Here is a 27,318-nt window from a genome sequence, read left to right on the forward strand (position 1 = left end):
CGTCACACGCAACATATTATCGAATACCCACTCTATAACAAAAACGACACTGCATACTATTCAGATTATAACGTTTATCACTATCCTTTATTTTCCATTTCCGTAATTCATTTAGATTTCTAATTTATTTATTCTTTAAATTAAAACGCAATCATTGATCATTATTTTTAGGCTGGAGTGCACAAACTGCGCTGCGTTTATTTATTTGACAAACGGCTATTAAGCGCGTCAGTAGTAAAACACAAATACTTTAAAGCTTAAACAATTAAAATGGTCTAAAGAACTTAAAGAATACTATTTGATATTAAGATATTGACGAGAGATTTTCACTTCTTAGGCGTCAAATTCGATTTATTCCATACAAAATATAAAAACTGCAAATATCTTCATTGAAGTTTGAAAACATTTTCTTAAGGGATACCTAGAAGTCACTTGTAACGTGTCTCTTTTTAATGTACAAATATAGGGCGTTATCCTTAGATCCACGGACATTATAAAGATAAAATATTATTAAAATATATTAAGTGAAAGTGCACAGCGCTAAAGACTAAACCTAGTATAATGGATTCATATTTTTTTTCAGCTCATTGAAATATAGCTTTGAGTTTATGCGCCCATAACTATTTTTTCAGCTTTTTTGGTATATTACAAAATATTAATCGACTTATGCGCTCACGCAGTGACGTAAGTATAAATTCGAATGCGACAGTATTTCGATTTCCAAGATCAAAATAATCGAGAACGTCAAAAATTCGGTCTAGTGATTAGCCAACCATAACAACCCCTTCAGTGACAGATTTCCGACGGTGGCGGTGTGAGGTAAAAAAGATACGCTGATAGGATAAGGATAAAATATATCATACTTTCAGTCAACATAAATATTATATATAATATTTAAATATACAATATATATATGTGTATAGAAACCTACCTATTTGTATACCTATATATTATGTTACATTTCATTCGAAACGAGGATTTTTTTGACGGAGTTAAAACAAACGCAATCGCAGTTAGAAAAATGGCGGGAGGATACACAGGAGGTTGGTGGTATCGTTTGAATAACATCAAAGAAAAACAGTGAGAATGACGAGAGAAAAATATACATTTATATCTGCCGCCATCGCGCGTTTTGTATTTAATTTTATGTAACGTGATGTAATCATCGTAAAAGTATGATACGACCAGTACGTAATGGGCAGTAGGGGAAATCGGGAGGGTGGTTTGAGCGGTGACTAGACGTGTCGCGGAGAGGGTTCATCGGTGTACCAAAGAACGCAGATATGAAATAACGTTCGTGGAAAAGTTCTTCAAAGTATGCTCATACCCACTATATAATACTATTATGTATATTAATATATGCGATAGTTATTCATAGGATGCCCGCGTCCTACGAAATCGTAGGTAAGCTAACGAGCTTAGTTAACTATAAAGATATATTATATAACTCTTCATACAAAAAGTTTATTGTTAATTCCAATAAGCCGAGTTCGATTTCTATTTTCGGTAAAAATAAATCGCCATGGTTATAATGAAAACAATAATATAATAATACATTATAACGTAAACACATAATTAGGTACTCTAACATTGATTTTTTTTTTTTATAATGAAAGAAAGCTTATAAATCATAATGCCTTGTGTAATAGATATGTGAATGCTACTGAATAGAGGACATACATGCATACAATAAAACTGAATAGAGTTATCGTCATATTATTATAAACGTGTTTAATGTTTATATACTAACTACATTTAAAAACACTCGAATTTTTAAAATACTGATCAAATACATTTAATAATATAACTTGCGAGAAAACGTTCCACCGTGTTCATCCATAGTGTTTGGTTGGTTTGGATAATGATTTCTGGTGGAGGTTCTATAATTAAAATATCAGCCTTACGTGTAATATTTACTTTGTAGTGTTAATTAATTTGCTTTATAGCCACAGTTTTGGCATCATTTTAGTATTTTTCAATTAAGTGGTAGACGTCGATTCGATGCAGGTACAATCTATTTACGCGAATACCGCCAATACGTGGCAGCAATGCATAAGACATAATTCGTACTCTTAAGTCTAAATTTAATAATGCCAATATTCGTTATCGACTATATAGCAATGGTACCGGATGCTGTTTTTGAAGTTGACAATCTGACTAAAGCTCCACTGCCTCCCCCGGAGAAGGCATCTTTGATAAACAAGCGATTTTAAATATTTAATAGAAATCAAACAGTGATTTCGTTGGTTTTAAATAATCGAGTTTCGTGTACATTTGCATGACTACAATACTCGATCCGTTCACATCCACGTATAATATAGTGATGTATCCGTAGTTAGAAATGCATTAGACGGAACGCGTACAACGAATAATTCAATGCGGACGCCTAAGTTATTCCGTTTGAGTAGGCCCTCGTTCGACGTCTGAAGACATACGGAAAAAGGGTTCATACCAATAATAAGAATATAATATAAGTATGTACTTATGCGTGTTTGTCCCGGAGGCCGATATTACATCAAAAATCCTTCTCGTTTCGGACGTTACATTGCGTACGTGCGGAATTTAAATACCAAGCAAATCACGAAAATCTTTTCGTGTGTAACATACATATAGAGCCATTCCGCTTACATGACGTGTAGACAATACTGAATGAGACAATATTTATTTATTTTATAGAAATAATTTTCCGCGCCGTCAGAGAAATCCGGTTTCCTGCATAATATTATATCCAACGGGCCACTGATCAGCAATGAATTGGAGAGGGGATTTTCATTATTATTATTTTTTTCGGCAAATCGATTTGAAATTGCCGACCGCATGACTTGGTATGGATTACGGTGACAGTTGACGTATTGACGCGTTGCTCGAGACGATTTTCTATTTATTTTCATGTAACATATATTTTATACATTTAAATGATATATTAAAATAAATTATATGTGCGTTTATATATATATATATATATATATAATATATATCCGGTTGGGAAGACACTGTTACAATGTTTTTATGATAATATTCTCAAGCGAAATTGATTATTCTGCTGTAAAGTTTACAACTTAAAATTTATATTTTACGAGGTGCATTGCGTGTATAACTTAGAAGATTTAATAAGAAACGTCGGTCTCATGTTTATAAAATTTAACTCGTACGGCATTTTAAGATCCTAATGATTAATTAATTGCGACTTACAAATCTACTTTAACTTGAGTTTTTTTCACTAACTTTTTTATACTTAGCGAGTATCTTACATAAACATTGTAGTAGTATTTGCGTATTTTAAATTAATTAAAACCACGATTCAAGTATTAAAAAAAATAAATAATTTTTAATTTATAAGTCATTAATATTAAGTATAAATTTTGATTTTTTTAAATAATAATTAATATAAAAATAAATGTAATTTTTTTTTAAGTTTAGTAAATATTATAGTTATAGATATTTTAAATATGAATTTAATAATAAATCATTGTGTATAAAAAACAATTTTAAGTTAAGACGGCTTGTCAGCCTCTATTTCTGCGGATTTCTTTTTTTAATAATTCATTTATAATTATGTCTTTGCATAATTTATTTTTCTATTAGTAATGTGGTAAGTTGAATTAATTTTTGCAAAAAAACATCGTGCATTATATCATAAAATATATTTTTATTTATTATTAACTTATCAGACAATATCATGGTAAACTGTAGAATATAGTGAAAAAGTATGTATGATATAAATAATTTAAAGATTGTCAAGTATTTTAAAAACTATAGCGTTAGCAAGTATTAATGTATGCTATAATGAAAAAAATGTTAAGTCTCCGTAGAATCGTTATTTTTCATTTAAATATACAATTTTATCAACATTTAAACATAAAATGATTATCAAAAATAATAAATATTATGTCCATGTATTTTAATTTTTTTAAAATTCTATAAGGACAACTATGGAACTTTCAGCTCGTTTTTTTTTCAAGCCTGAAGTACTAATAAGAAACATTATATGGCTTTTTTTAATTGAAAAAAGGCTCACATTATATTAAATATTTTTTAGTATGTTAGTAATATATTAAGAAATTTAAATGCTTATGAGTTATGAACAAACTAATTACAATGTTTACCTGAAGCCATCTTCAAATTTGAATATTAAAACATATATTTTTGCTCTAAACTATGGTGTCAGTTAAAATAAAAAATAAAAAAAATTGTTATACAAAAATTTATCATTATTTTTAGAATCTACATAGTTTCAATGAAAATGAATTTAAAGAGAAACATATTGGAGAGAGAAGGATTATTTCAAATCGTATCTCAAATTCCACAACTTTTTTATTTAAACACGAATAACTTATTGTTGGTTTGCACGTAAATGTGTCGCATTACAATGACAATTTAATGACACTCCATTGTGAACGCGGCCTTATCAAGGTTGCATATGAACTCAATTGATCGTAATTTATATTGTACGTCTTAGTGTAATCCATAATTTTATTATCCTGAGGCGAACAGTTCCATTCGTTATTCACCAACACCATGGACAGCGTGCCGACTCCTTTTCACATTGGTTCGAGTGAATCTTCGGGAAATCTGTCCGACAACAGTTTATATTCGGAAAAATTCATCGGAGAGCCGGCTGAGTACGATCCTCAGGTAATGTACCATCCAGCGTTACGCCTTTACTCTGATATCTAATTTCCGGTTATTGGTATGTACTATGTAGTTATAACTATATTTTCTTTGATCTGCCAACGAGATTGTATATTTTCAAAAGTTTTTACATTAGTTTAAATGGGAAATATTGAAAATATTGATCTTACGAAAAATATCAAACAAAAACTTTGATTACGGAATGTATTATCGGAATTTTTGATATAATAATATAGTATATAGGATCCTATACTGTGTTTATACTTCGTGTAACCAAATTACTATTTTGCATCGTATTCATTTCAAGTATAAGCCATTGATAGGGTTAATATTATATCAATTTCATAGTTTGCTAAGTATTTTTTTTACTGTTTACACTCATGGTATCTCAAAAGGATATATTTTTTTTTTAAAGATATATTTTTTTACATAGTTTAAAAGCAATAAGCCCTTGCATAATTTCACAAGAAAAAAACGTGGTTTTTGAATAAAATAAATATTTTTAGATCTGTATTTCAAAAAAAAAATAAAAAAAATATTGTTTAGATTATTTGTATTCATAAAAAGTGTTTCAGAGCTTTGAACAGCTTTTTTCCTGAGTTATGGTCAATTATAGTTTATAGGTAATATTAAAATTTTTAAGTAATTATTAATTTTTGTTCCAAACTTTTCAAGCTTCCAATTTGTACATAAAATAATATTATTATCAATATTATGTAATAGTAACAGTGCTTAGTAGTAATAGGTGTCCATTAATTATGCAGATTAAGAATGTTCCATTGATACAATTATAATATATGTAAATACATTTCATAACCACTGGTTAGTGAAATATAAAACGATAAATATAGTACCTATGTGTATTATATAGTTATTAATTATTAATTTGGTTTTTACATTTTTAAATTATTTATTATCAAGGCGTTATAACTTACATTTTTATTAATAGGATCAATGAAAAGATCTTCATAGCGTGCAAAAAAATAATACATTTATCATAGGTACGCATTGTTATAAAAGTACTTGGGTTGATAATATAGGTTTGATAACGACAAAACACCATTAATATTGCCATTATTCTTATCGACTAATCATTAACAGTAATGTGGTTGTCAATGATGGAAAATAAACTTTTCTAATGTCTGTTGTCTTAGCTACCATATATGCAAACATAAAACAAAAACGATATAAAACAAATATTAATTTTTTAAATACACTATTAAACAAAGACAATCGGAAACATGATCGCATGTGCGATTTTGTTCAACATAAATTGTTATGTTTTGTATACTTTGTGGAATAAGAAGTTTGACTTATTAAGCCCAACTGTGGGAATATAATAGCGTCACGTTAAAGTCCGGAAATACTTACTTAATATATTATATCAATATAGACATTCCCTTCAAACTTCAAAGCAAACAACCAATTAAATGAAAACAAAATGATCGTGCACATGATCTTTACTCTACTTTACAGTGGCAATAGTCCTAACTACTATATTATACATCTCTGAAATTTATAAATTATACAAACGAGATGATGTAATATAATATATTTTATATTATGCCGAACAAAATGTATGTTTTTTAATGTTTAAACAACTATTTGTAATTATTATAGTATTTGTGTTTCTCTCGCATAATTATTAAATCCTTATAGAGTTCGAATATTATTTTTCTCGAATGTTTCCAGATCGTCAAATCTATTTTTCTCGTTGTATACACTATAATAGAGGTACGTCATGATATTACACATAGGTAAATGAAAATAAATAAATCAAACGGATATGGTTTACAATAGTAGATTTTTTTCATTTTTATTTTTATTTTACTATCACTGTTAATCCACGAGTGCCTTTGCCTCGTTCGAATAATAACTACACATTTATTTATTTTATATCATTAATGAAGTGCGCGTTAATTAACATACGTGCACTATATACGCATAATACTAATATATATTATTAATTTTACGAGCTCAGAGCATCAAGTGCTCGTGCAACCAACGAACCACCGGTTAACAGTTTTATCGATTTATATGACAGGCACATAATAACCCATAGGTAGCTATCGAATTCGTTTATGGCCAAATTTGAATTTACGCATTTCGAGGCATTAACGTATTAAAACAACAACACTATATTGCAGTTCATGTATAATAAAAAATGTGAAAAAACCTATTAATCCCGAAAACATAGTTTGTTGTCTTGCAACAAAAAGCTATTTCGTGTGTTTATTTATTTATTTGTTTTTATTTTTGTTCAGCTCACTCCGGAAAGGGTCAGACTTAACGGATATGATTCCAGCGAGACTTTCAGCGACATGTTGGAAGACGTGGCCGTCAATTACCGGACGCATCACAATACTCAACCGAGACCCGTGTAAGTTACCGACATCGTTACGTAACTGTTATTATAAATTATTACAATACGACAATGGTCCACCGACATAATATAACGAGGGCAGTAATAATAAATAACGATAATATTATAATAATATATAACCAGTGGCGTAGGTATTTGTGGTGTATTTGTGGCGTATTTATGGCTATCGTGGTATGATGAAGGGGGGGGGAGGGTTGTAGCTGTCGCTACGAAATGTCTGTGAAAATTTTAAACAGGTAGTATATTTTTATTTGTACTGGTATTAAGTGGTTATTTTCTTCTTAAATATTACAATTTTTATTATTATCCGTAAACCAAATTTTTCAAAAAAAAAAAAAAATTGTACTAACTTTTTTCCAAATGCAAAACAGTTTAATATAGCAATACACCCACTTATTAATTATCTCTATTAATGAATGAACTGTACAATTTTACATCAATGCGTAGTAACACTTTTTTAAGAGACAACAACATGGCAATATCTAACGCATTGATTACGGATGATCGATATAATTTATTATACTCAATGCCGATATTCTCTCAATAAAAAAAACACATAAGAATTTTAAGATTGAAAAAATAGGTTAATACATTTTTTTCTTATACTATATATTTTTATTTTATTACGACCATAGTGTTAGGTTATTTTAGTTTATTGTATGAATTATTATACTCAGAAATAATTCAGAAAATGTATATAAATAAAATATATCTTAAGCAAAATTTGTAAATATTTAATACACAATATTTTTTTACCAACAATATAATTATCGCATAACTAATAATAGTATAAATATTAGAAAAATATAATTTCCTTTATATATTTCCAAAATTAAAATACATTAAAACCATGATGGGTCAACAAACGGAGTAAAAATTATTATCCTATACAGTTATGCATCATATTATTCTTTTTTACATTTTCAAAACCAAAGTGGACTATTATAATAAATATAGTGACATATGCATATAGGTTGAAATTTTTAGTGCTTACGTTAATTGATTATTTCGTCATTAATGTAAGGATAAATTAAAAAATTAAAATGTGTTATGTATTTTATTTAAAAAAATCTAAAACAGATAATTATATTTCATTCACTTACGATGCCTTTGCATATACTTATTTTTAACAGCCCGTGAATTACATTTTTTTTTTTTCAATATTTTGCGTTCTACCGTATACATAATATTTATTATTATTACCAACCTCCCCCGAAATTGCGATCAGAATACGCCCCTGTAATAAACAACGACGCTGAGTTCGGAGATGTGAAATCTATTCGAGGTGTATTACACCCATCTAAGATTATAGGTAGGGCACGTTACAGTGTCACCGCAAAGATTCATGTCCGCAATATTATAATAATGCGCGCGTTATGGTATTATGCAGTCATAATTATTATAATGTTTGCGCACGCAATATGCTCGTTTCACTCATTTTCACCATAAATTATATTTGTACATACATATAATATTTCAAAATAATAACAACGATGGTGCATGGTATGGATTTTAATTTGACGAAAATTTTCCTAGTTGTTTATAAATCGAAATTAAATGACCGCAGCCCCATGAGTGTTTTGTTGAGAAGTCGTAATGACGTCGAAACCATTGGAAAAACAATATTTATACTTAAGCTGTGGTTAAACAATATAATATTATATTATGGATTGGAATAATATTAGATTTTAATAAAGAGAGAAAAAATTCCGTATGATAATCAATTTGTTTATATTTCATAAGCAATTAAAACAATATAATATAATATTATAACAATTCTAAAAATTTAACAAACATTTTTTTTAATTTAATTATTTGTTTACGTCAACATTACATTATTTGCAATCTGAAATTGAACTTACTCATTCCGAAAACTCATTAAAAGAATAAAACAAATTAAAAATAACTAAAAATAATTAAAAAACAAAAACTGTTTGATATTTTCCATTACCTATATTATAATTAATTATAATAAATATATTACATACCAATTATTGTTAAATTGTTAAGTTTATTAATAAAAAATAATATTAATTCTCACTTATTTTGATTTATATTCCATTGAATTGTTTATTATTAAAGTTAAACTAAATTTATTCAAAGTTTAAAATGAATTTTTTTTAACCAGAATTTACAAACGTTATAATAGCGTTATGATTATAACGTTATATTTGACAAAAAATGATTGAAATTTGTAAACGTAATTATAACGGAAAACGATAAACATAAATAATTAAATTATACAAAATAAAACATAGCGATTAACAAAACATATGATATATCATCAAACAAAATATAACACAAAACGTTATATTTAGTATATCATAAAAAGAAATAATTAACTTCCAATTACAGTAGACGCCGTTTATAAGACTCACGGATATAAGGTTCAGTCGCTTATTAGACTCAAAATCGTCTGGAACGGTCCGGAAGTATCCAAATACATTAAAAAAAATCGGTTTTAAGACTCAACACTTCGGTTATAAGACTCAAATTTCGTAAAATAAATAGTAGAAAATAAACTTTTTTGGTTATAATTTAGAAATAAATTAGTTTTGAAAAATGAAATAATATTCGTGTTGATTATTTCTAGTTTCTGTTGGTACCTTATAACGTATAATAATTTTTATCGCAGATAAAAGTTCACATTTATTGCAACGATAATTATAACGATTATAATTTTAGTTTTTTTTATCGGGATTATTAAATTTATTCAATAATTAAGTATGTAATATGTAATATGTGTTAATGTATTAAAATCAAAACAAAATAATATGTAGTAAAATAAAATTTATAAATACGTAATTAATTTTTTTTTCCACTTCGCCTATAAGATTCATTCGGTTATAAGACTCACTTTGTGCTGGTCCCAAAGTGAGTCTTATGAGCGGCGTCTACTGTATTTAATAGCTATAAATTATAAAATATACTAAAAATTTGAATTCTGAATAATGTTAAATGCAAAAGTTGAATAACGTTTTAATTCTGAATAACTATAAACTCAAAATTTGTATAACGTTTTAATTGTAAATAACGTATAACAAAATATTTTTTTCAAATGCAAGCCTTGTTTTTAACAATTAATGATTTGACGGTCGCCAATCTAAGTAATTTAGTCAACACAACGCTATTATTATTATTGTATTAAACATTTCTATAAGACGTCTTACGTCGATTTTGTCTTTAGAATTAAGCCTCTATTTAAGCTTAAATACATTAAACATTTTGTTGTAAACAAAGTACGTAGAATTAAATTAAAAATCATAATAGTATTAATGTACAACAACTTTAAAATGTATTAACGTTTAAAATTTAAGATGTTTTTCTAATTAAGCAATTTTTTAAGAAATTAATAAAATCACAAAACCGGGAACCTTGTTCTCCTGTATAGTAAATATTGTACCTCGTTACTGTAATGATTATCTTTGATTTAAATTTAATGACATATGTATGTTCAAAAATTATTGTGAGTAAACACAGCCTGACAGTTTATAATATATAATTTATATATTTTTCTATTAGAAATAGAATACGTTACACTAATATTTAGAAATAATAATTATTTTTAATTAATAATAATAATACTCTATGATGAAAAGTTACAAATCATTGCTAATAATATTTTTGAATTTAAACAAGATTACTAAAATGGTTTTATTTTGTTTACATCTATAATTTTGATAAAATATGAACACCAGATATCAAAAAAAAAAAAAAAAAAAAAAAATAAGAAAATTTATCTAGATATTTGCATAACTTCAGTTATTTTCAAAATCGGACCAACCAAAATCCCACAGTTTTGTCATAACTAAAGGTCTAAAAGTGATATTTTTCAACCGGCTATAACCACCTTAATCGTGTTTTGATATTTAATTTATACAACTTTCATTTTTATATTATCAACTCAGTATAAATATTTTTAATAATTTATTATGTATGATAAGCTTGATATACGACAATTACAATTCAGTACTTCAGCATTTATAACAAATAAAAATAGTTTGATTTGTAAAATTGAAAGTACTAGGTAAAAAGTGTTCTTTCAAATAATATTGTTGATAATAAATTTCAAGAAAATTAAAAAAAAATACTTTAAATAGTTTGAAACTCGTATACACGTGAATAATATCGTAAAATTCGCAAGAATGTATATCAAAAATTGCTTTTAAGTAACTGTTGTGGTAATATAAAGCGTATTTGAATTGAATATTTAATTTTTTTTGGGCGTTTTCATTGGAATTTCCTAATATAATATTATTTATGGAAAAATAACCTACATTATTTAATTTAAAATGAACAATATTAAATTAACTATAACATACTAGATGTTTAAATATACACCAAGCAATATACACACATATATGCCTCTAATTTAGCTTTTAATTTAAGAAAAAATACTAATAACAGCTTTAAGGCGAACTTTTAAAATAAAAATTGTTGTTAATGGAAGTATTTTATAAAAATGTCCTTTTGTTAAATTTTAGAATTTGAACATGATTTTTATTAATGTTGTGAGTATAACACAGTTGTCCACAAAACTTACAATTAATTGCATTACATTTTAAAGATGAAAAACAGGAAAATGTTCTAAGTTAATTAATAGTTAATGTTAACAATCCATATGGTGCTTATCACGTTAATTGAACTTCCAAAATCCAAACTATGTTTTGTACATAACTTTTCGCCCATTAACTTTAACATTCAAATGATGGTTAATACATTTTTAATTATGTATAATATTTTAAACGATTCACTTTTCTATGACTTCATTAGTCATATTTATTCTTTATAAATTCTTTTATAAATTCTACTATATTAAAAATGTTATAAACTATTTAGTACTATTTTGTGAAATAATATTATAATAATTACTATTATACTCGTACAATACATGATTTTATGATTTTTTTTTTTTTTTTTTGTTTAAGAACAATATAATAAAATTATAAAATAAAATAAATTTTATGTTGAAAGACCGTTTTTGCTCAGAAATAATATTAATATGATACACAATTTAATAATTTATCATTGAATTCAAATTCAACACATCCATTGCAGCGATTTATTCTTTAACGAAATATAATCAATACTTTTTGTACTTATAAATTTTCCACTTTTTGGAACTTAACTTTAAATCTTCATATTTAAAAAAAATATTGTTTAAATATTGTCATTATTTTTTTTTTTTGTATTTCTAAGAAATATTCTCTATTCCTAATAATTATATAAGGAATGTTCTCAGAAATTTCCGAGATTATGGACACCAGCGGAAGTATACCTTTTCTGTTACAAATTAAAGTTAATTGTATGTTTTTTTCGTTTTTTTTTTTTTTTTTAACTAAACTTTCTACAATTTTTTATATTTATGTATGTGAATTGATTCAAACGATACGCTATGCACGGTAGTAGACAGCATACGCAAGTACACGAAGGCGAATCAAAGTGGACGACGAGATTGACCGATATGAAGTTTCTGGAAATGGCAAAAGTTTATCAATCACGGTACGCGTTGCACTGAATTATAATAAATTATACATCTACGAAACATTAAGATGTCTTGGTTTCCTTATAATTTAATGACTGTTAATAAGAAATAACGAAACACAATATATTTTAATGTGAAAACGTGCGTCGCTTACGTCATATATTGCAGTAAAATAGTACGAGATAACACGGTGAACTCAAGTGAAATTATATTATACATGCATGATATGGTTTATACGTAAACCAAGACAATGAGAGTTTTCTAATTTTTCGATAGCGTTTTAAAAAGTATATATTTTTTCGGCCGACCATAAGTCACCGAAAACACAAAACTGTTTTATTTTATCTAACAATAACAATAACAATTATTTTTTATCGTTAAAGTATTGAACTGTTCAATATTTTATTAGAAAAATATGCTCCGTTACATCCGATTAGATTTATCCAGGGGATTCGACCCATTGACATACAAATTTGAAAAAACTTTTCATTTTATTTGTCATTGTGTGTATATAAATAAACATTATAAATATTGATTCTTGTGTTATATCATTAAACTGTACACCGGGGGTGACCTCAAATCACGTAATGGATTTTCCGTGTTTTTTATTTTATATTTTGTCTAACCGATAAATATATAATTTTTAAAAATAGTAAACGTACAAAATATAAAGTAAAATTGGTTGGCCTAGTTTTTAACTTAATACGAGTGGTTGTGTTATTACTACCATCAACTAAATATTAATCCGAAGTAGGTTTTTTTTTTTTTTACATTTTATGACTCGTAAATGAACCGTATGTTGCAATAACGCAGCTATTATACTAGTATCATATTCCCCAAGCATTGTGTAGTACGCTTTTCTATAATAAAAACATATTATTCATTATGGTCGTCAACCTTTCTTTAATAACTGCAGTCGAGTTATTATGATTCAGATAATTTTTAATGTTAACTAGTTAATATATTATGTTTCTGGTAAAATTATACTTTTTGATCATTTTTCGATCTAAGCAATTTTTTAAATCGATATTATTAAAATTTAGTAGACCATAATACAATGCAACATTAGTATTGATATTTAATTATCAAAGTTTTATTTTATTTCTTTGTAAATTTTTTTACTAGCTAACAATATTAGCAATATGTCTAACTACTATTTATATTAATTATTATAATTGTATATTTTTTAATTTATACTATAAGAATAAACCAGATATTTAAGTTTGGAAAATGTTTTTTTCTATTTTTCAAGTTCATTATTATCTGCACAATCAAAAAATTCCTTGTTCAATTTGAGCTTTTGAATACGTTTTAGAAAAAAATATTAAATAATTTGTCAGATTATATTACACTTCACAAGTTAAATTTACAGTTGTTTTCAAATATTATATTAATAAATGTATAATCACTAGAGACAAATTGTAATTTATAATACATTTCTATATCGCGTAAATACATTTTTTTTTTTTTTTTTTATCAAACTCTAAATAAAAATATATTTATATCATGTTTTAAAATATGTTGATAGACATATAAATATATATTTTTATTTAATTTTGTGAACCAAGTAATGCTTATACATTTAAAATTTTTACAATTATAGCTGTAGGATTTCTTTTTTTTTATGTAAATGACTATATTAGCATATATTTCACTAAAATTCATATGAATAATAATAATAATAAAAATAATAATAATAATACTATCACAATCAACAACAAGAGATACAAGATACAACTAAAACTATTTAGTAAATCAATTAATGGTTTTCATTAAAATAACTGTACATTATTTTATCGATTTGATATAAAAGATACAAATACTTTTTTACCTAGTGGAACTGGAAATGATATTATGAACAACGATTATCTTTTTTTAAATACAATTTTGATATTTTAAATTATTTATAAATAGACATGAAAAATCTAAATACACTGGCTTTTTTAGTGAGCTACAGAATTAATAGTTACATGTGCATTTCTTAGGTTTAAACGTATTCATTAAAAATAATAAAATATTATATTCTATACCAGTTCCTGACTAGAAGTCGTTTTCAAATTCCATGAGTAATGCAAAACAATAATAGATATACATCTATAGAGATGAATTACCAACAACACCGCCAATACCGTGGGTTTTTAAAACCTATTATAATATTATTTTTGTTTTTGTACATACATTTTTAACACGGCGCAACGTGTAGGCAATATAGGTACTTATATTATTTAATTTAATATTATTATAAATGGCGTACCTATATAATAAAATGAATATGAAGTCTATAATAATATAGTGATTGTTATGTTATGTATATTGATGAAATAACTATAATTCAAGTGACAAAAGTTTGTTAAATATATTATAAACTTAAATATATCATATACATAATAAGTTATTGTAATATAAAACAAACTACGTAAACCCATTTTTAAAACGATGGTTTGGTATTTTCCTATTAAAAAAACTATCTTATATATAATATATGCATTGTAAACATGAGATACACCCTAATATATTATTTATATTATATGTACATGATATAATATTGTATACTGTATAGCGTACATTTTTTTATTCTATTATTTTTACAGTATACTTTCTCGAGGTTGAAGTCTTTGCAAAATAATATTATAATGATTATATTTGCACCAAAAACTTGCTTATATAAAACCAATTAAACGCATTATCAATTCATAATATTTTTTATTATTTTAAAATAAGAAATAACCAAAAACACTATTATTGTAAAATCAAACTACTTGAAATATTACATCAGAATACAAATTGAAATATCATAAAAATATTTTCATTGTTTGTATCCTTTTTAAAATAAGAATTTAACCCTACTGACCATCAATAAAATATTGCAGTCATACAAACATAATTTTTTTCTTTAGTTCCCTAATTAGTCTCACAATAATATTCGTATGGTAAAGTTAAAAAAAAAAACCAAACAACAAAGGTTTCAATTGAAAAAAGTCATTTCAATTGATTCAATATTCAATCCAATAATTTATAGAAATAGTACATAAGAATAAGTTATAATGTTTTGTATATATATATATATATAAAAAGGTTTATAAAGAAATAATAAAATAAATACAATCATAATTAAATGAAAAAATACAAATACGCGGAATAAGTATGTACGTAGTTACATCATAATTGTTTCGCATTTGAATGTTGATCGAAAATAGCACAAAACTGATTGTTTAAGTTCAGGACTCATTAATATGATTTTTTAGCACAGGAATCGATCGTTTAAAAACCAAAGACTCGTTTTAGTTCAAGAAATCTTAGTTTTTCGGAATGTTTGGAGAAAATATTATTAAAATCGACAAACACAACAGTACATAATATTATAGGTACTGTTAAACATATTGTTTATTAATTAAACATCTCTCGACTGTCACATACAATTAATTAGAATAATAATCACTAACATCATGAATGTATTTTAAATTTTCACTATTGACAATATGTGCGTGTCTTGTAAATATTTATATATATATGCGTATATTAAAATATCGTGTCATGTTTCGTCGCCGACATCTCATGAGAGACGGAAGTAAATAGATGAGTCGGGTGTACACGTGAAGCATAAGGCAAGCAGACAAGCTAATGTGTCACAGAGTAGATATGCATACGTCTCGCAGTGAAAATGAATAACAGTGAAAAAGGAGAAAATCACAAATAACGACTCGTATAATATAATAATAAACATAAAAAAAAAAAAAAACATTGGCATATAAAGGACAATAGAACAGCACAAAGGAGAAGGATTCAAAACTTTGGGTATTCAACTAAAGGTAGTTTTGTTACTTTTTAATATGTAACTAAAACATATCCTATACCCTCGAGTGGTCAAAACTATTTTGATAACAATCACACACATACATATATATAATATATTATATACTATCAAATTATTATAAGATATTTTTCGTTCATTTTTTAGCCATTATCTTTTTAATACTCTTACCTTTTTTATCTAACTATTTAAATTTAATATGCATCATGTCCAATGAAAATAAACCTTAAAAACCAATTAAAATCTATTTGAAATTATTAAAATCGACAGTGCACTAGACAAAAGGCAATAGATATTGTTTTGAATATTTAAATATTAGTACACTCGTTAGGTTAGATTACCATTTTTGCGATTAAATTTAAATTTTTTTCTTTTTTTATCTATATTTTTGATGCATGTTTATGATATTCGTGCGATTTAAAAGACTATAAAATCGTAGCGTTTAATGACATTATAATTAAATATAAAAATATACTATTCTATGAATTATATAAATTATTAATAATATTTTAATAATGTAATTTATTATGTTTTATTTAAATTAAGATTATTATGGTTATATTTTAGTTTAAAATTTAAATATATATTTACCGTATTTATTTGAAAAGTGTACAAAAGAATAAGTATTTTAAATTTAATTATATGTGTATATGCAGTTCCTTTATTTATATTATATTTAAAAATGTCTCGGGAATACGTATAATAATTAAGTGAGCATAGTTTTTGTAAGAAATTTAAACGGAAATCCTGAACAAATCCAATAAATTACTTCGATGAAAAACTAGAAAATAATTACCATATTTTTGGCTTTGTATTAATTATAAATCAAACTTAACTTTATAAACAATTATATAAATCCCCTTCTAAAAAAAAAAAAAGAGCACAAAGTGCAATTAATTCTTGTACATTTTCGAAAGGTTATAAATATAAGTTTTAATTTAACTTTGGCCTCACAATAAGAGTATAAGATTATACACATATTTTATTCGAGTTCATTTTTTGTGCTGGTTTGTAGCATAACTTTATTTCATTAACATAGTTCAAGAGTTTTTATGTTGGTTATAAAAATACTATATAATTTTTTTTTACATATGAAAAAAAAAAATTATTAAGATATATACTTTTAATAAATTTAGATCACCGGTGATTCACGTTACAAGGAGATCTTCATCGGCATCGCAATCAGACTCAGACAAATACGGGACTTTAGATGATACAGATATATCAGTGAACTCACTCACAAGTGTCAACTCAATATCGAGTTTACTAAGAGAAAAATTTTTGGTACGCGCTTACAATTATATTATCACATATTTTTGCTTTACTTTTATAGAATAATATAATAAATTATAAAAAAAAAAAAACAACAAAAATTGTATCACAGATGAATATACAAAAAATGTCGAAAAATAAAGAAGTACAAGCCGATTACAAGCTGAGGGCATTTATTATATTTTTGTTCGTTGTGATAGTCTGTGTCCTGAAATTCGCTCACGTCTATTATGACCGTCACGTGCTGCAGGTGAGTAAACTATGATTAGTATGACTGTACATATTATCAAAATCATCATATTAGATAGTATATTATCAAATCAATTGTATTGGATAGTATTTGGTTCCAAAATAACAATATGTAACGATGTGAATGCGTATTTAAAGGAACACATTAACCTTATCCTATGATTAAAATAAATAATTTTTTTTTTAATGTTATGTATTAGTTGGTAATAATTGTCTAAATTACTTTTAATAAGCATAAACTTAAATATTTAACTAGTTAAAGTTGCATTTAATACAATAATAACATAAATTTGTCTTATTTATTAAAAAAAAAAAAAAATACAAAAAAATATGTTACTATAGAAATGTTTAAGTTAAAATTGTATTTGTAGATATCTAAACTGTGATATATACGTAAATTAAAACAATAATTGTATTTAATTGCACCGAGTACACATATGTGTCATGTACTATGTATGAATTAAATTAAGTAAAAGTGAATTAATAAGTATTTTGAATTAATTATGTATTAGTGATTAACGTGTAACTACTCGTGTATCATGTAGAATAAATGGTCGATTTATAACAATCGATCACTATAATAATATACATGAACTTGTGTGACCGAAGAGTTAAATAAATTGAAATTTTTAATATTGACTGAAGTCAATATTTTTTTCTAAAATTGTCTAAAAAATTTGTATATAGCTAAATAATTATAACACCATGTGTTATTTATATTTTATTAACTCAACGTCATTATAGTGTTGACTTTACCCAACTTGTAGACTACCTAAGTCAAGTTATTTTTTTCATAAACTTATCCGCTTTTGCACAATGACGTGTGTGCTAAATATACGATGTACACACTATTCAATAATACTTCTTGTCTCGCGCACATAAGTATAATATACCTATATATTATAATGGTTACGTGTTGTTTATGTTGTGTGCAGAAAGCATATTTCAAGTACACGAGGTTCAACAAGGACGACCGTTTCTTGCGATTGTTCGGCGTCGACGGGCACGAGATAGCGTTCGGTTACCTCGGCGTGGAACTGGCGGAGAGGGAAAAGGCTTTCGATTGCTTGGCGGGGCACCGTACGCCTCGCAACGCACAGTGTTTCGAATGGATGCAAAAGGCCAGATTGTATCTGTCCCACGAGGAAAGACCGGAGGGTCTGAACTGCTACACGGTGGAATGGTTAAGCCTGACGGATAAATACAATCCTATAGACTGTTACGAGGACGGCGAACAATACGGCCATTGGTTAGTCGTATAACATAATAATATTATCATATTATTATTATTATTATTATTATTATTACTATTATAACGCAGTGACCGGTTATCGGCAAATCATAAAGCAACGCTCACTAGACTCGGCGTAATAATAATAATAATAATAATAATAATGAGATTTAAGTACCTGCCTAATGGTATAATGGCGTTATGGTGTAGCGGAATTCCACACCGTGTGTTCTTATAATAATATATTATACGCCACCGCGACGGCAATCCATATCACAAAATGCGCGTACTCTCGTTCCAATGTCGTGGGATCCCAGCCGCCCCCGCAAAGACGTAAATTTTATATCACTCCGGAGGTCTCAAAGTGCATTTCCGAAAAGCCGTTTATGCATAGTTATGTTATATACTCGACGATACGTCCCTACCACCTGTAAATATTTTACGGCCAACCAACCACTTCTCTCCCTCCCCCCTTCCCACATCATGCACGTCAACGTCATTTCGCGAACCACGTTTTGTGATGAAATTATTTCTAAAATGTTATTTTACAAAAAGCGACGATCGACGAGAATGCGTACAGTTAATAGCTATACGTTGTGCTGCCAGAACACATCAAATACCTAACTTAATACCTGCATATTATATAATGTAAGTATGACGTATATATATAAATGCAGGTATGCAACGTACGAAATGTTTTAGTCTCGAAAATGTACGTCAATCAAAATATTAGTCATAACCACGTACAGAATAAACTCGATCAGAATATTTTTTTCAACTATTCATAATGTTACGCATATTAAAAATATTTTTATATTTAAATTGTGACTGGAAACGTATTGGACGTATGCAGGTACGGGGGCGGTAGATCGTTGGGCATGGCTTGGCCTGTCCAATTGGGGAGGGTGGAAATGTCGCCTTTCATCACCGGACACGTTGGCAGACACCGGTGGGGCAGTGTGCTTGGACGATACTTCATCAATTCGAAAGGAGTGGCGATCACGGTGCACTCCAACACGCCACTGCACGTGTCCATAAACGCCGGCCGCGACAACAGGCTGTGTATAAAGGTTCGTGTCGGATGTAGCCGGTGAAAAGGCGCGTTTTCGTGTTTTATTTTTTGACGTGTGGAATAATGTATTATCGTCGTTCGATCAGGCAAGCCACGACGACTTTGCCTACCGCCGGACTGCCGACCTTCCCGTCTTGAACTACACGATATGCTCGGCGCGAAACATGAAGACGCTGCACACGGCCCTCTCCGAGAAAATGTTGTGGGACGGACTGAAAGCATCAGACACCGAGATCATAAACTCGCTGCTGACGGAGCCCGTCTGGCAGCTGGCGCCGCCCAGAAAAGAATTGCTCAACGAGTCCACAATGGTCAACTACACCGAGGACATAATAACGCTGGGTTTCATAAAACAAGGTATAGTCATTGTTCTTTTGTGGTAATGTATAGAGACAGCTGCCAAACATGCTATAATTTAACTCCGAATCGGGTGTTTACAACTTCGATCAAAAACCGATAGGTAGGTACCTATAAAGACTATTATAGTTATTAATTTTATTATATTATAAACTAATAGAATAAATAAAAATAACAATACAGGCCATAATTTATTAGAAAACAAGTTTTCATTCATTCTAAATAATAAAAATAATATGTCAATTGATGTTTATTAAATAATTAATAAAAGCTAAGCAATGCTTGTATAAGTGTGTACGCATGTGTGTGAAATTTAAGACTATAGAGACAGACTGGTAACTCGAATGAAAAAATGTAACTCAATTTTAAACAAAATATAACATAGTATAAATAATTACGGTCCTTTTTGGCTCAACAGAATAAAATGTTAAGAATAATAATAATAAAAATTTGTGGAGCGCAGACTGACCAGCTGCTACCTATGCTTAAATAACAATATTATAAAACACGCCAAGGGTAAAACAGATAAGTCCTTAGGATAACAACATATTATTAAAATGGATATAAAATGAAAAAATGTGGCGATTTGCGCACACGCGATTTACAAAAAAATAGTGGTGATTAGCACTTACACGATATTATAAAAACCGTGCAGGTGATTCGCGCCAATACAAAATATAAATAAAACGAAATAGTGGCAATTAGTGCACACGATATTAAATACAAAAATGTGATATAAAAAGTGGCGATTCGCGCTAATATAAAAAAAATATATATATAATAACATTTATGTGGCGTAGTTAGCGCGCAAACGAATATGAAAAGCACAGTGCGATCGGCGTTCTCGTCGGATAAAAAAAGGATCAATATTGTATACCAATAATGTGCATACAACCGTCACGGAAGACATTTCGACGACGTCGAGATTTTTGAACTAACTGAGAAAACTTGTACAATAAAAATAATAATAATAATAATAATATTATACGGACGATAGAAAACGATTACGGCGGCTGTGTTATTCCGCGCACCAGAGTGCAGCAGACGATGGACGATAACGCGTTGTTGTGTAATAATTAACATATTAATATGTATAATATTATATAATTCACAATAATAATAATATTATTATTATACAAAAATAATTAATATAAAAATATATCGACGCGTGTGTGTGTGTGTGTGTTATCAGCTGTTCTTCCCGAGCCCGTGACCTACTTATATTATTTTTAATTACCTATATTATATTGGCGGAAATAACCTGTAAATTGTGTCATAATCATAATATTATATGTCGTTAGTCGAAATCTAAAAATCATCACTGTTAACTTTATAGTGTCTAATTATTTTTATAATTGAACTTGTAAAAATAGGTTTTTTTTTATATACGCTTTTAAGCGCCTATTTTGACAAATTTTCCTTGGCTAATCGCAGTATATAAATAATGATTTCTTTTTTTTTTTTTTTTTAATACATAATAAATTTCCGATCATCATTTAACACCCGTATTATCGTTGTAAATTTTAGGACACGTTTTGCTAAACGAATTCTGGCAAGCAGAAATGGGTGATTTTTCGCTGGACCAAAAGAGATTTCCGACCATGAAAGAGACGATCAACATAATTCACAGGAGAGGTTTTCGCATTGTGGTCACCATACAACCATTCATCAGCACCGAGTCGAGAAATTTCGCAAAGGCCGTCAGAGAGGGTATTCTCGTGAGCACCAAGAGTGAAATAACATGTGGCCATAATATTAAGTTATAAATAATGATAAAAATCATCGTTTTTATGCCCCGTTCTTATACAGGTTAGGCAAATCGGAAGTGAACGCGACGTGCCGGCTCTGACCAGATATAAAACTGTACAAAGTGCTGGCATGTTGGACATAACCAACAAAAACTGCGGACCATGGTTACAGCAGCAGTTGAAAGATCTCGTGGAAAAATATCAATTTGACGCTTTCTACTTAGACATGGGTGAGTAGAAACGTCGAACGGAATATCCAAATATTGAATTTTGAACAATGCGTGAATGGTTTTTCTGGTATTATTTTCTTCACTTTACACACTCAGGCTCCGCTTACGACCTACCCCGTCACTATCTGTTTGCTGAGAACCTAACGAATCCGGACTACTACAAATCGCTCTTCGCGCAGACCGTTTCGGACAGCGTAAACGTGTTCGGCGTATCTTCAGCCATCAGTCGGCCGCCGGCTCCGATTTTCGTGTCGTTACTGTCATTGGCCTCGACTTGGGACTCTCTACAAGTGATCATACCGACCATGCTCACATACGGAATCGTCGGCTATCCGTTCCTGTTGCCCGGCCCTGTCGGCGGAGACTTTCAAGTCGGAAACGTTTCATTGCATGCTCTGGTTCCACCAGGTAACGAGCCCCCGAAACCCATTGTGTAGTGTAGTCATGCATACATTTCATTTTTATTTTTGATTCAGACAACCCGTCGATAGAACTGTTGGAGACCCAATCGCTAAAAGAATGCAAACAACGCGGACAAAACTATAACGAGAGTCGAGAACTGGTCATGAGATGGATGCAGTTGGCTACGTTTTTACCGGTTATCAGGTATGCGAGGCTGCCGAGCGATTGTGATCCGCAAGTACTCCAGTTAACGAAAAACTTGACGTCACTTCGACAGCAAATAGTGAGTGAATTTTACTGTCTAGTGTCGGTGATTTCTACTTCAAATCGTACCGCACGATAATATCGTTAACTGCCGTGGCAAATGTATTTTTTGAAATCTAGCAAAGATCTATTTTGTTTGATAGTCAAATCATTTTTAGTGGATATTTACGGTCATTTTAACTTCCCACCGAACAATTTATCACCAGATTTTTTTATCACAATACTGGCGTAAAACTATAATTTCATTATTGGTGCACGTTGTACACCCGCTATAGGTTTTGGTGGAAGCTTAAGAGAGTGAATATTATAAAAGCGGTAAATTCAAAACGAATGTTGTGAAAAGTTTCACGTCGGGAGTCACGTCTTAGTTATAAAAGTCTTGCCACATCGGTTGATAACGGCCAATAATCTACAATTTCACCGGAGTTTCATGACTGAAATTTGAACACACACTTCTAATAGATACAACCAGATGCGTATTATACACGTACGCACTTACAAAAGTTTTTGATCACTGCGCGCCCGTAATCCTGTCAGCCCTAACGTCATCTTCGATATCGTTATAATGTTATTATAGACTTATGCCGTACATTTTATTCAATTACGTACACAAACTTTGGGAATAAATATTAGTATTTACGGTGACGAAGAACATAATTAGATTTTGGGCACACCGTAAAATATATGTAAAACGTGTGCCGTGTAAATTGTTTAGAGATACTCTTACAACGTATCGTTCGATTATAATATAATATGACGTAGGTGTAAGAAAGGATTATAAGTGTAGTGTTTCCCTGCCTTCCTCCTGCGTATATAACTTAACGAACTTGATCAAACTTATTACCATGCGGCCGATCCGTATTACAGTATGTGCATTTGATTTGTGCGCAGATCAATCCATTACTGAAACGTTATGTTCAAGAAGCGCTGGAAACTGCGGTACCATTGATACGACCACTGTGGATGTTGGACCCGTCAGACACGACGTGCTACATCGTTAAAGACGAGTTTTCCATAGGCGAAGAAGTTATCGTGGCACCAATTTTACGACCAGGAGCCACAGAGCGCGAGGTCTACTTGCCCGCCGGTGTGTGGCAGGATGGGATCGAGGGCAGTTTAAGAAAAGGGTCCAGGTGGATACACAACTACAAGATACCATTGGACAAAATCGCATATTTCGTCAAAATGCCCAATAACACTAGATTTTAATTAATAATATTATTAGTTTATATTATGTTGTTATTAATAATTGTTAACTATAAAATTAATGACGTGATCTTTATCAAGTGGATTCAATTAGATGTTTGAGTATTATTTTTTTACAGTTGTTTATATTTCTCGTTTAATACTAATTTAGTTAAATTAAAATAAAACATTTAAAACGATAAGTTTTAAACCAATAAATAATAGAGAATTTAAAAGTTTTCATGCACAAAAAATGCTCTATTGTTCCCTTATTAAGACAAACTTAAAGTTTAAATCATTGATTTGGGCTAAAAATTCGACTGATAAAATAGTTTAAATTTTTCAGTTTAAAATTCTAAATTCAATTGCTTTCCGTTTAAATTTGCCTATTTCAAATGTCATCACTCATCAGTAGCAGACTATTTATACTCAGCCATGTGAGGTTAGAAGTAAGTTATCTGACGTTTTATTAATTTATGATCTTCTTACAGTAACATAATTAAATGGTATGATTAATTAAGTAAGATTGGTATTTGTATACATAATTATTCGATTAAAAATTAAAATTTTTTTTTGTACATTAAAAAAAAAAAAAAAGTGCTCTTATTCTTTTTTTTCTAAGAACCCTTTTGTTGTGTAATCAAATATGTAATGACATTATTTTTTTTTTCATCTCTTGTGAATGTTTTAGAACAAAAACTTTATTTTTATTTTCAAACTAAAACCTATTATTATATGTATTACATTATTATGTTTTAGTGTCTAATTATTTTAAACTATAATATTTTATTGTTTGTAATTTTCGTTTTTGGCTGTTTAGATTATTTTAATTGTTTCTGTATTAAAAGGATTTCTCTGTAAAATGTTTATCATAAAATAAAAATGTATAGGACGATATACAATGATGCTTTTATCAAATACTGATTTTAAGAATTTTTAAGTGTACGGATTATATCAAATTGTGTGTAATAAAAATTGTGAGAATCGTCTAAAAACCAACATAATTTTAAACAAAATTAGGAAGACCATACATGCTTAAGAACTATGTATTCGAGTACTTAGATATTTTATACATATAAAGAGTCTCCTGTGTTAATTTCAACTTTTTTCTTTTTACCCTTTTTATAAGAATATTTAATCAGGTGATTTTTTTGACAGTATTAAAATGTCTGAAAGTTGAAAAAAGGGAACTTTAAATGAATAGTTTTTTTTTTAATAATTATTTAACTTAGATAATAATTATTTGGAAGATATGACGGATATGATGTTTGAAAATTTAAGTATTTAACATTTATCTATACAAATTTTATAATTTGAAAAAAAAAATATTTGAGCGTTATAAATACTAAATCAGATATTATATATATTTTATATTTTTGTAAGAATATATTAACATTTTCAAAAAAATCATCTGCTTAACTTTATCAGTAAAAAATATTGGTTCTCTCATGAAAAAAAAATTGTATCGTCATATGATGCACCTTTAATACTACTTAAAAATATCTAAATATTTAAACATTTTATTCTTAAGTACACGTCTTTAGAAATAAAAAAATCACAATTAAAATAATTCTTCATTAAAGAAAAAAAAATAGGAAAATGGAAACAAACATGCTTAACGTATTATCATAGATAATGTACATGTATATAACAATAATATACACGTATCATAATCTAAATTAAAAACAAGCACATTTTTCACTTTTCCGTCGAAATAGATCAAAAATCAAATGATACTGTATTTTATGACTTGGTTTAAATAAATAGAAAAATTAACATCAACTATGTAACAATGACGTTTTCGTATGTATAAAATGCTAAGTGCCGCGTACTTACATGCAATTAATTAATTACAAGATTCAGTATAGTTCAACTTTAGATAATAACAACGCAAAACGTCGACAGTCAACCAACTGCTTTACAGATTAACTTAAGATAAATTAACAGTATTGTAATATTTACGACCATGTATTACGTAGTTTTTGATATTCACGGGGTAGTATTTATTAATGACTTGTAAAAAAATATACGAAAAAAATAATATTAAAAGCAAGTATTTAGTGAAAATAAAAACGATTATTTAAAAAACAACAGAAAATAGTAACCTCTCCCTTCGTTCAGAATTTAAAAGTGTAATTAATTGGAAAAAAAATTCGTATAAAACAGACTGTTTCAACGTTTAAAAATAATTTAAATAAAAACATCAGTTTTAACCAGAGTGGAAATCGTTAAAATATCACATTGCATATTTTTGGTGCCATATACATTATGGTGAAATAGAATAATATATTATATGATTTATTTGATTAAACATTGTAGATATCTGCTGTTTTTTTTTTTTTTTTTTTTAACTTGTAATATTGATTATAATGTATATGCATAATTATTCCATTTCATCGCATATTAGTATGATTTTATATTTATAGAGAATCGAAACAAATATATCTTATTATTATTATAATCTTAAAATGTATGTATTTACCTATTAAACGTTTAAATTAAATTTATAAATAACAAATAATATTATTATAATAATATATCAATTATTTTCTACCTAACTTGAAATTCATTAAACAGATACCAAACGAATATGGGATATTCTTGAATCACAAACATGAAATATGACAGTTTCTTGATTAAAATAATCAAAATATGCTCTTACATAATTTATCGTTTTAGGTATTGTAAAAAAAATTGAACGAGAGTATTTCAATTTTAATTAAAAACAATCTCAACTATGGTCAATTAATCAAGGGCCATATAATTATGTAACGTACCTACCTGCAAGTTATAAATAATAATTTTTTTGTAGTTTAAACTTGAAATATTTATATAATATGTATAAATTATTATATTCTGTCGAGGTACAAAATATTATACACAGATAGTAATAATCACAATTTATAACGTCTGTTTTCATATTTTATAATGTTTATGTGAGCGATACATAAATATTTAACACTATTAATTAATAAAAATATTCTTTAGCTATTCATT

The 27,318-nt window shown here is 28.0% G+C and overlaps 1 protein-coding gene across 3 annotated transcripts; it reads left to right on the forward strand.

The window, feature by feature from the left end:
• Positions 1–4,515: 4,515 nt before the first annotated feature.
• On the forward strand, positions 4,516–24,478 carry LOC112601171 (myogenesis-regulating glycosidase). Of its 3 annotated transcripts, none has more exons than XM_025348636.1 (13): positions 4,516–4,635; positions 6,897–7,012; positions 12,422–12,517; positions 17,448–17,595; positions 17,696–17,833; positions 18,768–19,081; positions 19,917–20,133; positions 20,222–20,492; positions 22,020–22,210; positions 22,302–22,470; positions 22,567–22,878; positions 22,947–23,155; positions 24,028–24,478. In XM_025348636.1, the coding sequence occupies exons 1-13, from the start codon at positions 4,519–4,521 to the stop codon at positions 24,343–24,345; spliced, it is 2,616 nt and encodes an 871-aa protein (XP_025204421.1). In that variant the 5' UTR covers positions 4,516–4,518; the 3' UTR covers positions 24,346–24,478. The 3 variants fall into 3 exon arrangements, with proteins under 3 accessions (XP_025204421.1, XP_025204423.1, XP_025204424.1); XM_025348638.1 differs by having other exon boundaries at positions 12,425–12,517; XM_025348639.1 differs by lacking the exon at positions 12,422–12,517 and having other exon boundaries at positions 24,028–24,477.
• The last annotated feature ends 2,840 nt before the right edge of the window (positions 24,479–27,318 follow it).

Source organism: Melanaphis sacchari, unplaced genomic scaffold (genome assembly GCF_002803265.2).
Source record: "Melanaphis sacchari strain LSU unplaced genomic scaffold, SCAv2.0 Contig75_pilon_pilon, whole genome shotgun sequence".
Lineage (NCBI taxonomy): Eukaryota > Metazoa > Arthropoda > Insecta > Hemiptera > Aphididae > Melanaphis > Melanaphis sacchari.